The sequence below is a fragment of the Hemicordylus capensis genome, chromosome 11 (genome assembly GCF_027244095.1).
Source record: "Hemicordylus capensis ecotype Gifberg chromosome 11, rHemCap1.1.pri, whole genome shotgun sequence".
NCBI lineage: Eukaryota > Metazoa > Chordata > Lepidosauria > Squamata > Cordylidae > Hemicordylus > Hemicordylus capensis.
Window position 1 is genome coordinate 14,052,157 of NC_069667.1, and position 14,823 is coordinate 14,066,979.

General features: G+C 54.5%; 1 protein-coding gene across 2 annotated transcripts in view; it reads right to left on the reverse strand.

Annotated features, from left to right (window-relative positions):
* Nucleotides 1–10,850, reverse strand: part of LOC128335294 (gamma-aminobutyric acid receptor subunit beta-4) — a 73,335-nt gene extending 62,485 nt beyond the window's left edge. Inside the window, exons 1-2 of one of the 2 annotated variants that reach the window (XM_053273306.1) lie at nucleotides 10,209–10,850; nucleotides 6,669–6,757 (exon numbers count right to left, since the gene is read on the reverse strand). In XM_053273306.1, coding sequence (XP_053129281.1) covers nucleotides 6,669–6,757; nucleotides 10,209–10,303 — 184 coding nt within the window. In that variant the 5' untranslated portion in view covers nucleotides 10,304–10,850. Of the gene's footprint in view, nucleotides 1–6,668; nucleotides 6,758–8,573; nucleotides 8,647–10,208 lie in introns of those variants that run through there. The other variant, XM_053273307.1, reaches the window with a different exon arrangement.
* Between the last annotated feature and the right edge of the window lie 3,973 nt (nucleotides 10,851–14,823).

The window sequence follows — 14,823 nt, forward strand, 5'->3', positions numbered from 1 at the left end:
ATCCCAAGATCTCGCCCACTCATCAGCCTAATGGCTTGGATGGAGGGAAGCGGCTGGCGCTTCTCAGCCACTCAGCTCAGGCGGAAGCTAACGAGGCATCTCAAAATTAAAAAGTGGACTGCAATCCCCAACAGGCCTGTCCTCCTTTTGGAATTAGCTGGAGTTCTCCCTCCCTCCCCACTCCGTGCCGGATAGGGCACATTATCAGATTTAGGAAACCTGAAATGGCCAAAGATGTGTTGTTGCAATCGTGGGACCAGGAAGGAAACCGTCACCCTGTTAAATACCTGGGGGCCAGGTATTTCCTTGGCCCGATGCTGAGCTGCACTGTGGGCACAGGAAATCCCCCCTTGCCTCATGCACTCCGTCTCCTAGCCAGCCATGGTGGCAAGAGCATCCTGTTTCCACACACACACGGGCTCCTTCTTCACGAGCCCTCTTTTCCTCCTGGGGAAAAGGCTGTGTGTGCTTTTGCCAGCATGCGTTGGGCCTGGACTGTGGAGATGGCAGGGACCCCGAGGGCCACATTGTGCTTCACCCAACCCTCCACTGAGGCCCCAGCCGCCACCCGCCTGAATGGAAAAGTGAGGAGAAGGAAGCTTCCCAGCAGGGCACAGGGTCTCCCACAAGGGTCCAGATACAGTGGGCAGTGCAGTGAAGATCTGCCAGAGCTCCCTGCCAGAAGAGCCTCGGTATTCTGTGCTGCTGCTTGATTTCTTCCCAGCTTGGATCTTATCGCTGCACTTCTGAACTTGTCAAAGGCAACTGGATCCATGCGAGCTAACAACTATGACTCCACACAGCTCAGTTCACACATGCACACATGATTGTTTAGCAGGCACTTGAGCAACCCGCCATGGGTGGGGAATAAGCTGACCGCCCTACTCGAGAGCTGCCTGCAGCAGTTTGAGGCCGGCAGAGAAAGTCTGACGGCCTCAGACGGTAGCTAAGCAGACCCCCTACCAGGAAGGAGGGAAGGGCCAGGGGTGCCCCAAAGCCATCAAAAACCCAAACGGGAAAACCACCGCCAAGAAGGAGCAATGAAGAATCACAGATGTGAGTCTGTATACATGTAAGTTGTCTACGTGCCCAGGTGAGCAGCCCCATCCCACCAAACACCCAGCTCCAACATCATGCTGGCTAGAGGCTCAACCACCACCACATTAGAACTGTGAGGATTCTTTGTTTCTGGCTACTGTTAGGTTCCCCATCTTGATGAGGAGCAAACTCCATCATCTCTGAACAAACACCCAGCTGCTCCTGAATGAATATTTCATCCTGTATTAGTAGCACTTGAAAGAAACAACACAAGCGAGAGCTCCATATATACGAGCCGCTCGGCCCGGAGAGACCTGGCTGGCTGGATGGGCAGGCCTTGGGCACTCCTGGCTACACTGGTCTGCCCGCCACAGGAGAAGGGAGCCGCTCAGAGGTCAGGAACGGCTGAGTGACCTGAGTGGGGGGGGGAGTCGGGGGGGTGGGGAGCCCAGCTGGGAAGTCTCTCAAAGCAGCATCAGAAGGGCAACTGCTGAAGCACCCGCAAACCTTCCTCCGCACCAAGTGGACAAGGAAGGAGGCTGCATTGGGCTGGCATCATTTATCTGGCTGCCAGATTGCAATTTGGAGCCAAGCAGAGGTAGCCGGGAGAAAGGCAACCGGGCAGGGAGCATTGTCAGAGAAAAAGGCAGGCGGTGGCAGGCGGGGGGGGGCGGTACTGGAAAAGCAGAGGCTGGCTTGCCATCAGAAGGCGGGGGGGCACAAAAGAGGGGGAAGAAACAGGAGCATGGCAATGGATGCTTCTTGACAGGTCTGGATTAAGGCTTTTGAGGAGCCAAGACACTTAAGCGGGGTTTTGGGGGGGGCTTGATCATGCAAATTTGCATGTGCTAAGATGCAAATTTTAAAATTCACACTGCCTTCTTATGAAGAAAAGTAGGCTCCCTGCTTTAAAAAAAATTTTTTTTTTTTAAACCCAACAACCTAGCCCATAACACAGGGCTCCATCAATGTTAGCTGAGTGTTCTCTTTTTTAATATTGCTCACAGCCTGTTTCTTCACAGCACATTACGAGTCCTGGCTGTTTTAGCCAGGTACAAAAGACTGAAAACATTGTAGCACTGTATTCAAATAGTATTGCAAACAAAACTACTGTAGTGATTTCATGGAAGATCATCAACAGGGGTACACACTACCACTCATCTGTTAGAGCCAAATTACTCATGATATGCATACTCTTGCTTCAATCTTGAGAACTGAAAGGCTTGTTTATGGCCATATGCACATGACTCTGTTAATTTTGGTTAAATCGGGTTGACCAACATTGGTGTGAATATGTGAACCCACATGCAGTGAGAACCCCAGTTGTTCTGCAGAGTTAACTGGGTACTTAATCTAGGATCAGATCTGGTCATCCGCCAGTATGCCTTAACCAGGATCCACTGATTGTGAAAAACAGCACTTCTCACCTATCCTGGCTAGCTGAATGCACCGCACCCTCACCGGCGTGTCCACCATAGAGGTCTGTGACCAGAGTGGACCATGCCTGCCGACACTCTAGCCTCCTGCCCGCATTCCATTGCCACACAGTCAGAACACCTTCAACTCGCCTGCAACATTTACACACAGCAGGCTTTACCACGGGTATATGGGAAGGCTTTACTGTGAACTCAAAGTTGTCCCCCAAAACCGCCACAAATAGTGGATTCTTTTTACCCTGGATATAAATTGGGCTACACTCTAACGCGCAGTGAAAAACCCAAATTGTGTGTAAATGGCTCCGATAACTCCCAGATAAATGGCTCCCTGATAACTCACAGGGACTTTGGGGTACATTGGAACATTGGAAGCTGCCATATATTGAGTCAGACCATTGGTCTATCTAGCTCAGTATTGTCTTCACAGACTGGCAGTGGCTTCTTCAAGGTTGCCGGCAGGAATCTCTCCCAGACCTCCCTTGGAGTTGCTAGAGAGGGAATTTGGGACCAAGATGCTCTTCCCAGAGCAGCTCCATCCCCTGAGGGGAATATCTCGCAGTGCTCACACATCAAGTCTCCCATTTATATGCAACCAGGGTGGACCCTGCTTAGCTAAGGGGACAAGTCATGCTTGCTACCACAAGACCAGCTCTCCTTTCTGGCCAATATGTGAATCTGGCCAATATATGAATGCACCCTCTCTATTCTGGAGGAGATGTGAGTTAAAGGTGTGAAAAACGTCCTGGCAAGACACCACATCAGGCACACCTGCACGCCCCACCCACATCTGCCCCAACACCCACACCCCTGTCTCCTGCCCCTTCAAGCTACAGCGCAGCATGCCTGACCCAGCAGCTCCACATTCCACTGACAGGTGCTCTCAGGGTGAGCCGCCTGCCCAGATGACAGTGGCCAGGTCCACTGGCCATGAAACCAATGCTGTAGGGTGCTGCTTGTCCACTTGGGGGGTGGGGAGGGGGCCTGTGTTGTGCTCGTGCCATGTGTGGGCAGGGAGAGACGGGGCTGCGGAGGTCTGCACAGGTGGCCCCTGACTTGGGTTGGAAGGGGCTTCCATTTGTGTCCATTTTACACACAAACATTGGGGTCCAAAGCCACCCACCAAAAATTGTACTTTCCCATTTGGGCACTGGGGATGGCACCCATCAGTCCGAGGACCCATTCATATTCCCGAGCAGATGCCAGGATGACAGGGAGGGGGAAGACTGATGCTTGGGCATCCTCCTCTCTGCTAAGCCAGCAGCCGGAAAACGAGGGGTCCCTGAGGGGGAAGCCATCCGCTCGCCTCTTGCCAGCTGCTGCTGAACACACAGTGGCTGGGCGTGGGGAATGGTCCCTCCCTCCTCCAGGAGGCACGCCGGCCCATTGTGGGCACAGGCAATGATGGATGATGGTGCTGCCCAAGCATTTGCCTAATTCTACCCCCCTCCCCGGGGTTTGGAGACAGAGGGTGTGCTGATTGCAGCGCTTGCCAGGCCAGCCCCTTCCTCCCAGGTGTCTCCCCACTTCCTGCTGGGGTAAAGGACCGAGTGGTCCCCTGGGCCACCATTTGGCCAAGCAGCACCCCAGTGACAGGGAAGGGCCCGATGGCACCTGCTGCTCGCTCAGGGCCCTCCCCCACCTCCACGGGCTTGTGGGTTAGTCCTAAAGCTCTCCGGACTTTGTCCAAGGCGGCTGGGCTGCTGCAGCCTCCCACGCCAGCCCCAGGGCCCAGTGGGGCCACGTATGGGTGACCTGCAGGTGGCTTTCCCAGGTGAGGGTGGCATGGGGAGTGGCACGGGGGGGGCGCAGGTCCCTGGAGGCCAGTGGCTGCCACCGCCTGCTCTCCTGGAGCTGCCGACTGGTGCTTGTGGGGGAGCTGCAGTGCAGCAGCCTGGCAGCAGAAGCGATTCTCCATGGGAGCAGCCACGGAGTCTGGCGAACTCCCCCTGGGCCATAAAAGCCATGGTGTGAGGGTGGCTTCTGTTAAGTATCATCTCTTATACTGAGCATGGGGGAGCACAACTATTCCTGTTAAACCTCTCGGAGGACTTCTGGGCCGAAAAGCAGTCCGTACCTGTTTTTAATACTACCCATTGCTGCTCCTTGCCGTGTGAGAGCAAGACGGACTGAACTCGTCTGGAACTATTTTGGAACTGACTGTCGACTAGAACAAGTCCAGAAATACTGGCTCTGGATACTCTCCGATTCCTTCACCTCAGCCTTCACAGCAGCAACAGCAGCAGCAGCCTCCCCTTCTCCTGGCAGCCACCCTGGGCCACCCCTGTCCCTACAATGTATGTGGAGGAGAGGCTGCTTTTGATCCAATTCCCCAAATGCAAATGGAAAAACTGCTCCGCTGGATCAGACTGTTGTGCTCTATCTAGTCCAGCATCCTGTTCTGAGCAGGAGCCAGCCAGAAGGAAACAACCCTTCCTCTATTTTTTTTTTTTGCCATTCCCCAGCAGCCAGTATTCAGAGGTAGACTGCTTCTGAACATGAGGGTTCTGTTTAGCTACCATAGGCATTCATACTCCCATCCGTTATTAATTTCGCTGATCTTGGGGTCAGGCTTTAGCCAATCCCCAGATTCCCAACTCATCTTCTCCAAGAACCCCACATGGAGGCTGACCCTCTCACCCACCTGCAAGTGTGCTGGGAAGCAAACACCTTATTCTTTTACCCTACAGCAGCTGGGAGTGGAGGGAGTCCTTTCGTCCATCCCCCAAGGTGCCCATTCCTCAAAAATCTGGGGAGGGGAAAGTCCTGCCCACCACTCAACTGGCATATTTAGGATACACAGGGACGATGGGGGGTAAGTCTCATTTTCTCAGTGAGAAGCAGGGGCTTAACTACCATTAGGCAAGGGGAGGCAGTCGTCTTGGGGCCCCACTGCCTCGAGGGGCCCCCCAGAGGCACATCACATGACTCCCCACCCACCCATGTTGCACCCCCTATGAATTATGTTGAGTCTCTTGGAGATCGGCAGGAGCAGAGAGTAAAAAAACTAGATTCAATTTGTACTAGATTTTCACCGTATCCATAATGGGGATGTGAGTGTGAGTGCACTATATATTGTGAAGTGTGTTTGTGTGTGTATAACCCCCAACTCTAAGAAGGAGGGGGTAGTAAAGTGGGGGCTGCGTGAGTGAAAGTTGACAGAGGGGCTCGCTATTTGGGATGTGCACAAATGAGTTTGTGCACTCTTGGGAGGTGGGGTGGGTGTGTTACCTTTTAAGGCGCAGGGAGGGTGCTCATACCCACACTGCTGCATTTCCCTTGCAGTTCTTTCTAGATACCGCGGGGGAAATGCGACTCATCCCTGCACTGCTGCATTTGCCCTGCAGCGCTCTCCCCAAAACCACTGGCACAGGGTGGCAGTGTGCCTCCTTGCCACCCTGGTCAGCATTGTCAGTGGCTGGTGTGTGTGCATGTGTGTGTGATGTGCACTCATGCACCAGCCTCTTCCAGCACGATGGTGACCTGGGCAGCAAAGAGATACACTGCCACCCCGTGCCAGCGATTTTGAGAGAACGCTGGCCGGGGAAATGTGGTGGGGCAGGGATGAGCACCCTCCCTACACCTGAAAGATAAACATACACATCCCGCCTCCAAACTGGCCCAAACGCTGGACCTCCAAACCAGTTTGGCGCTCCAGAATAGGAGCTCTGGAATAGGAGCGCCAAACTGGTTTGTGCACATCCCTACTCGCTATGCTTTCTATGGGATGGGGGAAACTGGAATTTAGCTCTAAAGCTATCAATGAGGAGAGGGAAGACCCTCAGCCCAAGACAGAATTGGTGAGGGGGTGCCCCAGACCCGACCCCTCTCCTGCTTTGGGAGGGCTTGTCCATCCTCCATGGGGCCCTGCACACTACAGGGGCCCAGGGGCCAGCCAGCTTCCATCGCTCAATGTGCTCACCCACTGGAGACACTTCCAGACGGCCAGGAGGGAAAAAGCAGGGCTGAGAAGGACCCCTTGCCTTGTTGGGTGGAGCAGGTGCAAAGCCTCACCAAGGCAGGTGGCAGGTGAGCCAAGTGGATGGGGAAGGAGGTGGGGGCCCATATGGACGGGGGACCCCCTAAGTAATGTGCCACCTGTACTACTTCCTTAATCCAGCTATGCTTCTTGAGCTGCTGAGTGGCCCTCAGGGCCTCTTTCTCCCCCAGGATGGCAGAAAACGTGGATCAGCATACCTCCAAAGTCAGGCCGGAGGCGGACATCGTAACCTTTCAGCAGTTTGTCCACAATTTCCTTTACCACCGAAATATTCCCAGTGGATGGGCTGGAAGAGAAAAGGACAACAAAGCCTGGTCACCACCACTAGCTCACACAACCACGTGACACAGCCCACCCTGGCCAACCACAAGCACCTATCCTGCAGGCCGGTGGAACCGTCCGAGGGCAAGAATCCCAGTGCCTGATGACGAGTCCCTGGGTGTGGGATGTGCTGAGTGAGAGCACAGCATGCTGGTTCTGCCAGGGCCTGTCCCTTGGAGATTGTTGCTGGGAGGGCGAAAAGGAGGTACTGGGGGTGGGCTGGGATGAGAGATGAAGCAGCAGCCACAAGGCAGCCTGGGGTCAAGCCCACCCTTTGGGTTCTCCGCCAACCCCACCCCTTCATCCTCCGATCACCAAAGGGGCTTTGCCCATACAGGCATCCTCGTTCCCTGCGGCTGCTTTTTCTCTTGCACACTTGAGATGCCAAAGCAGTCTCTCTCCCATTGCCTTACACTCGCACAAGGGCTACACAGAGGAATGGCTGCAAGGCCCAGCCCAGCTGGGAAAACTCCAGGATCTGCTCCCTCGACCTGTCCAGCACAATCTAACCGAGGAGGCCTCCGTGCCAGGACAATGGGCTTCCTCGGCCATTTGCCTTCTGCACCGGGTAGCATCTTCTCTTCCCAGTTCACATCATGTTTTTGCACACTTGCTAGACACATCATGTGCGCACGCTCTCCCTCCATCTCTCTCCCCCCTATACAAATCCTCCTTGCCGTTGTTGTTTCTCTCTCTGCTATGCCCAACACCAGCCTGTTCACTGCCTTTGCCAGAATACACATTTGCCGTGAAGATCCATCACGTGCTCAGATTTTTCATTTGGCTCAGAGGCTGCCTTGCTCACCCAATCCACACACCCCCCTCCTTCCCTTTTACACTCCAAATATCCCCACATTGCTTTGCCTCTCTTTATTCTCCCCCCCCCCGTGTTTTCTCAATTTCTGTCTCTCGCTCACTCCCCCCTCCCACTTCAAGGCATCTATAAAGCTCTAGAGCTTCTGGAAATGGATGTTCTTTGCTCAGCAGAGCAGCAACCCTTACAAACTAGAGGCAGGAAGACTCCATCTTTGCAACCAGCCTCTGCTCCAAAGCCTGCTGCCTTCCATCTCGGGTCTGGGGTCCCCCCATCACCATCACCCAGAGGTGTGTGAGAGAGACCTGCCAGATGGTCCTGGGGACCCGACTGCGAGGGCGTCATGGGGGGAGGAAAGGGAGCCACGCAGCTGGGGCACCCATAGCTTCTGCAGGCCCCCCTCCCCTCCCAGCAACCCGTGGAAGGAGGCTACATGCCGCTGCCTGGAGGACCTGGGAGGAGGCCTTCCTGCCGCCACTCAGAGGCTCCCACTTTCGGGGGGGGGGAGGCTGCAACAGGACACCTGTCCACTCAGCCAGGGTCGGGGCCTCTCCTGGTGGGAGCATGACCTGTGGGAGAGCCAGGACTGGTGGGAGTGTCATGTCCCACCTTCCAGAACATGGGGTGCTGATCCTATCTAGGCTGGACCAGGAGGTGGCCCACCGGGTCTCAGCAGCAGCAGCAGTGTGCAGTTATGGTCAAACTTGGGGCGGGGAGGCAGCATGTGCCTCAGACTGCAGGGGGGGACTGCAGGAGAGCCTCCAGTTCCTCACTCAAGTCAGCCTTGGGGCTTGGGTGTCCTGATCTCCACTCTGAGACCTGGCCTCAGCCCAAGAGCTGCTTCCCCTTTGGAGAAAAGGCCAACACACTCCCAGGCCAGGATCTGGCCACTGCAGAGCAAGCCCTGTGGCAGCAAGCAAGAACCAAGCATCAGGCAGCACCAGCACAAGTGTGCCTGGATACACACCACCAGAGACATGCTAGGATTGTGGAAGATGAGCCCTTGGGTTGCTAACGGGTGCCTTTTCCCTTGGATGGATCAGAGTAAATCAACAGGAGCTGTTGGGTTTTGGCATCCATTCGAAGAACACAAAGAAACAGCTCATAGTAGCTGCCAGTTCCTTTAGCAGGGCTCTTCCTCCTTTGCCTTCTACTTCCAGCTCATACATGCTTGTGTCTGTACTCTGGTTACACAGGGTGCTGTAGCTATGCAGCTAGAAGTTCTATGTCTGGAGAGCTGTTGATGAGAATCCCCCTGCATGCGTGTTTATAACAATGGTCTAGATGCATATCCTTGGGTCATATGCATTTTAACAAGCTTCTGGATTTGCACAGAATGCTTCATTGGAGAGAAAGGCTTGCTATCCTACTCTAAATCACAGTTGGCAAACTTGGATGCTCTCTGACTTAGAGCTGGATCTTCTTCCCCCAATCCAACTTGGAATTCACTTGGAGAAACCAGATTCATATTCCAGGCATCAAGTGGAAATCTGGGAAATTAATCCAGGGTCTGGATTTGGTCCAGGCTGGGTTCATAAGGCCTGGAGTGAGATGGTGAAGCTACTCTGCATCTAGGGCTGACGCGGTCTCCAAGGGCTCCATTGAGACCAGACCCTGGGGAGTCTTAGGTCTGGTGGATCTGTCACTGGGTGGTGGTGGTGGGAGGAAGCCTTCTCCAAAACGGCTAGAGGGCTGCATTTTGCAGGATTTGCCAGTGTCCCAAGCAACAACCCCGCAGCTTGATCTCGGCTAACTGCTCCACTTTGCTTACTGATTCTCGCAAGGCCTGGAAGCAGGGTTGCTCTCACACATTTCCCAGGAGAGGATCAGACAGGCGAAACAAGAGGTCGCCAATCATGGGATCGGTTTGGGCACCAAGCTGTTTGGCTCCCGGCTCCCCTTCCTGGGAGGTCTCTGGATCCCTCCCCCCTCACATCACAGCCTTGGTCAAAACAGGGGCTGCCTCTCGGCTTGAGAGGCACTGGAAGGGTGGGGACGGCATGAGCTGCCTCTGAATCAGGTGGCGGTCAGGTCTGTCTGCCCTGGCTCTGGACGCAGGACAAGTTCTGCGGGCCTCTCTCTTCCAGTCGGAGGGGGCAGGCCAGGATCACCTCCTTCTCCCCGACGACTCCAACAGCGCCGAGCCCACCCTGGCCGGCTCAGTCAGCCTCAGGCGCTGCCCGGGCGCCCGCATTCCTACGGGCGGGCAGGCAGCGAGGAGCGATCCAGTCCGCACAGCCGCCTTCCCGACGTGTGCCGCGGGCGGCGGCGGCGGCGGCCGTGAGGGAAGCGCTCCGGCCGCACCTCTCCAGTGGCCCGGCCGGGGGCGCCTTGCACGGGGCAGCAGGGGAGGGGGGCGAACAGAGAGGGCCCTGCTGCTGCTACCTGCCTGGCCAGGCGACGCTGCCCAGTCGGCTGGCTCCCGTGCTCCTCGGGGCGCCTGCCTGCCTGTGCTGTCGGCTCAGCTCAGCCGTCCTGCCCCTCGCCCACGCACAGCCTAGTCTGTGCCTCCCGGCCGCCAGGGCAGCAACAGCAGCAGCGCAGGAGATGCTCCCGCCCGCCCGCCAGCCCGCCCCCACCCCCCCGGCCAGAAGTCCCTTACCTCTGAGCACAGCAGGCGAGACAAAGAGCTGCTAAAGCAGAGACGAATCCACTCAGCCTGTCTGCCTGGAGTCTCCACATTTCCACCACCAGCATGGAGGGAGGGAGGGAGGGGCGGGGGGGGAGAGAAGGAGCGGCTCTCAGGCACCCTCCCCAAAGGGAGACAGGGGCAGCGGGCACTCCCCTCGCTCGGCGGCTGGGCTGCTTGCGAAAAACATAGGAAGCGCTTAAAGGAGGCGGCGGGGAGGGGGGGGGGCAGAGACGGGGGGGGGCGATCCCCCAAGGCGCTCAGTGCCGGCTCAAGCCTCCGCTTCTTCTGGCATCTAGCAGTGGCGGCGGCGGCGGCATCCTCCTCCTCCTCCTCCTCCTCTTCTCAACGAGGCATCCTTTGGCAACGGAGAAAATCCCAGGGGAGCGAAGGAAATAAACGCCCTCAAATGGACTCAGCAAAACGTGAAATCAGTCTTTGCTGGGGGGTGGGGGGGGAGGGAGGGGGCAAGCCAAGAAAGAGGGAGAGCCCGCGGTCCCCTGGGCGCCCCACCACGCGCCCCCTCCTGCCGCCGCTACTGCTGCCGCTATTTCGCCATCCAGCCCTGCAGATGTTGCCTCCTCGCTCCTACTATCCACCTTCAGAGAGGAGGAGGCGGCGGCAGAGGAGGAGGAGGAGGAGGAGGAGGAGGAGAGTCGAGTCGATCTGCGAGGAGGGGGGGGAGAGGGAGGGAGGCTGGTCGGCAGGAGGGAGAAGAGTTCTCTAGCGAGCGAGGCCGTTTCAGAGGCTCGTCTCCCACCCGCGCTCTTGCTTGGGTCCCCCTTCCCTATTTTTAGAAAAGGGTTGCAATGGCCAGATGGATCGCTTTGCTTGGGGTCTTTGTGGAGCTGCAGATGACGGAGGCGGCGGGTTATGATTGGGAGGGATCTTGTTGGGGGGACTGAGAGAGAGAGAAGGGGAGGAGACCCCCTCCGCATGCAGACCATGGAAACCGGCGCCTCTCTTCCTAGTGAGAGTAAAGCTGCGCCGCCCCATAACACTGTTGCAACAGCTGCGTTTTTCTTAACATTGCCCCCACCCCCCCAAAAAAAACCGTAATCGGGGAGAGAAATAAGGCAAAAACCGAATGGGGGGAAATTGGGCACACCTCCCCACCCCAACACGCCCATGCCCATGCTTGGCAAATCAATGGCATTCTGACGTCATATCTGAGAGCGTTAACTCTTGCCGGTCTGCAAAAGGGCTGAGGTCTGAAAAGGAAAGGGGGGGGGGGCTCCAAGGATGGGCGAGTTGCCTGCATTTCGGTGTGGGCTGGGGGTGTGATCTGCAGCATTCAACCCCCTACGTTGGCCTTTAGAGGGCGCTTTGTGTCCCCCTACTGCCGCCCAGAAATCAAAGTGGCCACAAGGGAGGAGCAGCCCCCTCCTGGAGGTCTCACCTAGGTGGCCTCACGTGGGCCCAGGAAAGGAGAATCCCTTGAAGCAGAGAGGAAGGCGCTGGGCCACTGCCTTCCTTTTCCAGGGTCGGCTTCCTGGGCCAGGCACAGGATTGCCACTCATTTTCCGACTCTCCCGGATAAAATGGTCCACAGCTTTCTCTTGACCAGCAAAGATGACTGGAAGACTCCCTCGCATTCTTCTTCCCTGCTCTCCCATAGCACAAGTCTTTCCTGATGTTAAGTGCTTTGAAAAACATCCCCCTGCCCGCCACTGATAAACACCTTTCTTGCCTCCATGGTCCTTTCCTCAGATATCCTTCTCTACCTGCACTTTAAGTAACTCGGGGCTTATCCTCTACTCATCCCTCAGCCTCTTCTTTGCTTCTGGGTTCTCTGGCACTAAACTTCCTGACCTCTTGGGACAGCTCCACTGGGTTCAATGTGCCTCCTTGCAAGTCCCAGTCAGATGATGTTCGCCTCCCTCACTGAAACTGGTCTGGAAATGGTGTCCTTCCAAATGCCCTCAAAAGAAGACTGGTTGATAAAAATTTTGGAATATGCTTAGATGGCAAAGCTTACAGCACTTATAAGGGATGAAAATTTGGAATCTTTCAACGAAGATTGGGAACCATTTTTACTTTACTTAAAGAACTATTTTTCTAATACGGACTTTTCAGCAGGGTTTGAAATATAGTAATAACAGTAGGTTGGGTTGGGTAAAACCGAGTAGTAATAATAGTGTGGAGTATCTATGTTTTGAATTATTATAGCCATGGTTTATATGTATAGTTAATGTGAACCGTGCAGATAGGTAAGCGGGAAGCCAATATTTACTTAATTGTAAGCTATTGTAAAAGCCAATACAAATTTAAAATGCAAAAAGGGAATGGTGTCCTTCCCTGAGCAATGGAGCAGTCTGTGTCATCACACGCATTCAACCAATCAGTACCAGAGGCTTTAGCACTACAAGCACAATGTTGCACATATTGCTCCACTGCCCAGTGGCACTACCCATTCTAGAAGTGCCAGGTGGGCAGAACAGAAGCGTGTGAGCTTAGGAACATAGGAAGTTGCTATATACTGAGTCAGACCATAGGTCCATCTAGCTCAGGATTGTCTACACAGACTGGCAGTGGCTTCTCCAAGGCTGCAGGCAGGAGACTCTCTCAGCCCTATCTTGGAGATAGATAGATAGATAGATAGATAGATAGATAGATAGATAGATAGATAGATAGAAGTTTATTCGGCCATTGACCAGCAAAGGCTATCTTGGAGATGCTGCCAGGGAGGGACCTTGGAACCTCAGATGCTCTTCCCAGAGCAGCTCCATCCCCTGAGGGGAATATCTTGCAGTGCTCACACTTCTAGTCTCCCATTCATGTGCAACCACGGTGGACCCGGCTTAGTTAAGGGGACAAGTCATGCTTGCTACCACAGGACCAGCTCTCCTCTTGAATGCTAGTTCCCAGGAGTTCCATCATGGATCCTGCGTAAGCAGGCTGTGCCAGAGTGTACAAGCCAGTGAGAAACCACAGATGGGCTCCTGGCCATGGGCAGCAGGGAACAAGGTGCAGGCCTTCTAGAAAGGGCAGAGGGTTTGTACCTATCATGGCATCTCTCCTCTTATTGGCTCCTAATTGTGGGTCCAGAACCAATACGTATGTCAATGAGTCCATGGAGTTCTGGGGCTGTGTTGGCCATACTGCCAGTTCAAAGGGGATCTGACCTTTGAATTCATTTTCTGAATTCATTTGAATTCAGGAAAGGAGCAGGGGACACAATTCTGTCAGAGCATCTGCCTTGCCTGGAATGATGCTGTCCCACCCTTTCCTAGCAGAAAACAAAAGACAGCAGCACCTTAATCTGCTGCTCCACCAACAGCAACAGATAAGGAAATCAATAATGCCAACTGACACATTTCTCCCCGTGTTGACATGGAAGTTCTGGCTGTGCTTGGATGCGAGAGAGACATGGCGAGGGAGGGAAGGAGGCTGGGTAGATATCCTGTTGGAAGGAAGAGATGGGATCAAATCTGAACTCCAGCAGAATGCTCGGAGCAACCTTGGGCCAGTCACTCTTTTGCAGCCTAAACTACCTCACAGGGTTGTTATGTGGAGGGAGGGCCATGTCTATTACCCTGGACCTCTTGCAGGAGAAAAGGCAGGAGAAAACTGTGTTATATGCATAAATCCATATAAGTGGATTGTATTGAGGGTTTACATGCCAACATTTGGGCCATGGAGGGAAAGGCTTTTAAGGGATGGTAAATCTCTTGAACTCCCTCCTCACCCCCATGCCCACCCTCGACATTCATTGCCTGCTCATGGCTGTTCATTTGCCTGACCTGCTTTTTGGTTTTTTTTTTTTTTTTTGTCTGCCTTCCTGATTCTCAGGCAATCACAGATCATACTGTGAACATTGTGGTGTCACAATACAGGGTAGCCAATTGGATCTGGCTACATAACACTACAAAGCCAGAACAAATGCTTTTGTTCCTGCTCACAGCTCCCCACCCCAAAATCCAGGGCATGCTTTTTGCAGATTGCAAAAGCTTTCATGAAAAGTGCCCCCCTGCTCAGTTGAGTCGGCCCCCAAAGTAAGAAGCACGTGGTCAGAAACCATCTGGGTTGAATATGGACGGGGAAAGGCCTTTTGCCCACTATACCTACTACCAACCTCCCTGTCGTTGGGTGCTGTGTGTAACATGCCGACATGCACACAAGTTGCCCAGGTATTGGCTGTGTGCACACAGGGAAGTCACCACAAGTAAGAGCAGTAGCATGCAACAACCCCCCCCCCGACACACACACACTTTCTTCAGCCCATTTGAGAAGGGCTATAGAAAAGCAGAGATTTTCAAAGTGTAAGCTCGTGTCTTAGCCATCACACTGCAGTTTTCTTAGTAGATCTGGGCCTTTGCCATCCTGCCTGAACATTCTTGTTCAGCCCCATTCAGTCTCCTAGGAATCTGCAGGAAAGGGAAATAGACAGCAGAATCCATGCAGCAGCTGGAGGACACCGACTGCTGAAGTTCAGCCAGCCCCCATCATCGCAATGGGCTTTGCTGAATTGCTTTCACAGCCTGACCTCTGCACCACACACCCTTGCAGGTGGACCAAGCAGCACCTCACACAGAAGAGCAGGTGTGCCTCCACTTCTGCATACAGTTGCACCTGCCCTAGCAAAGCT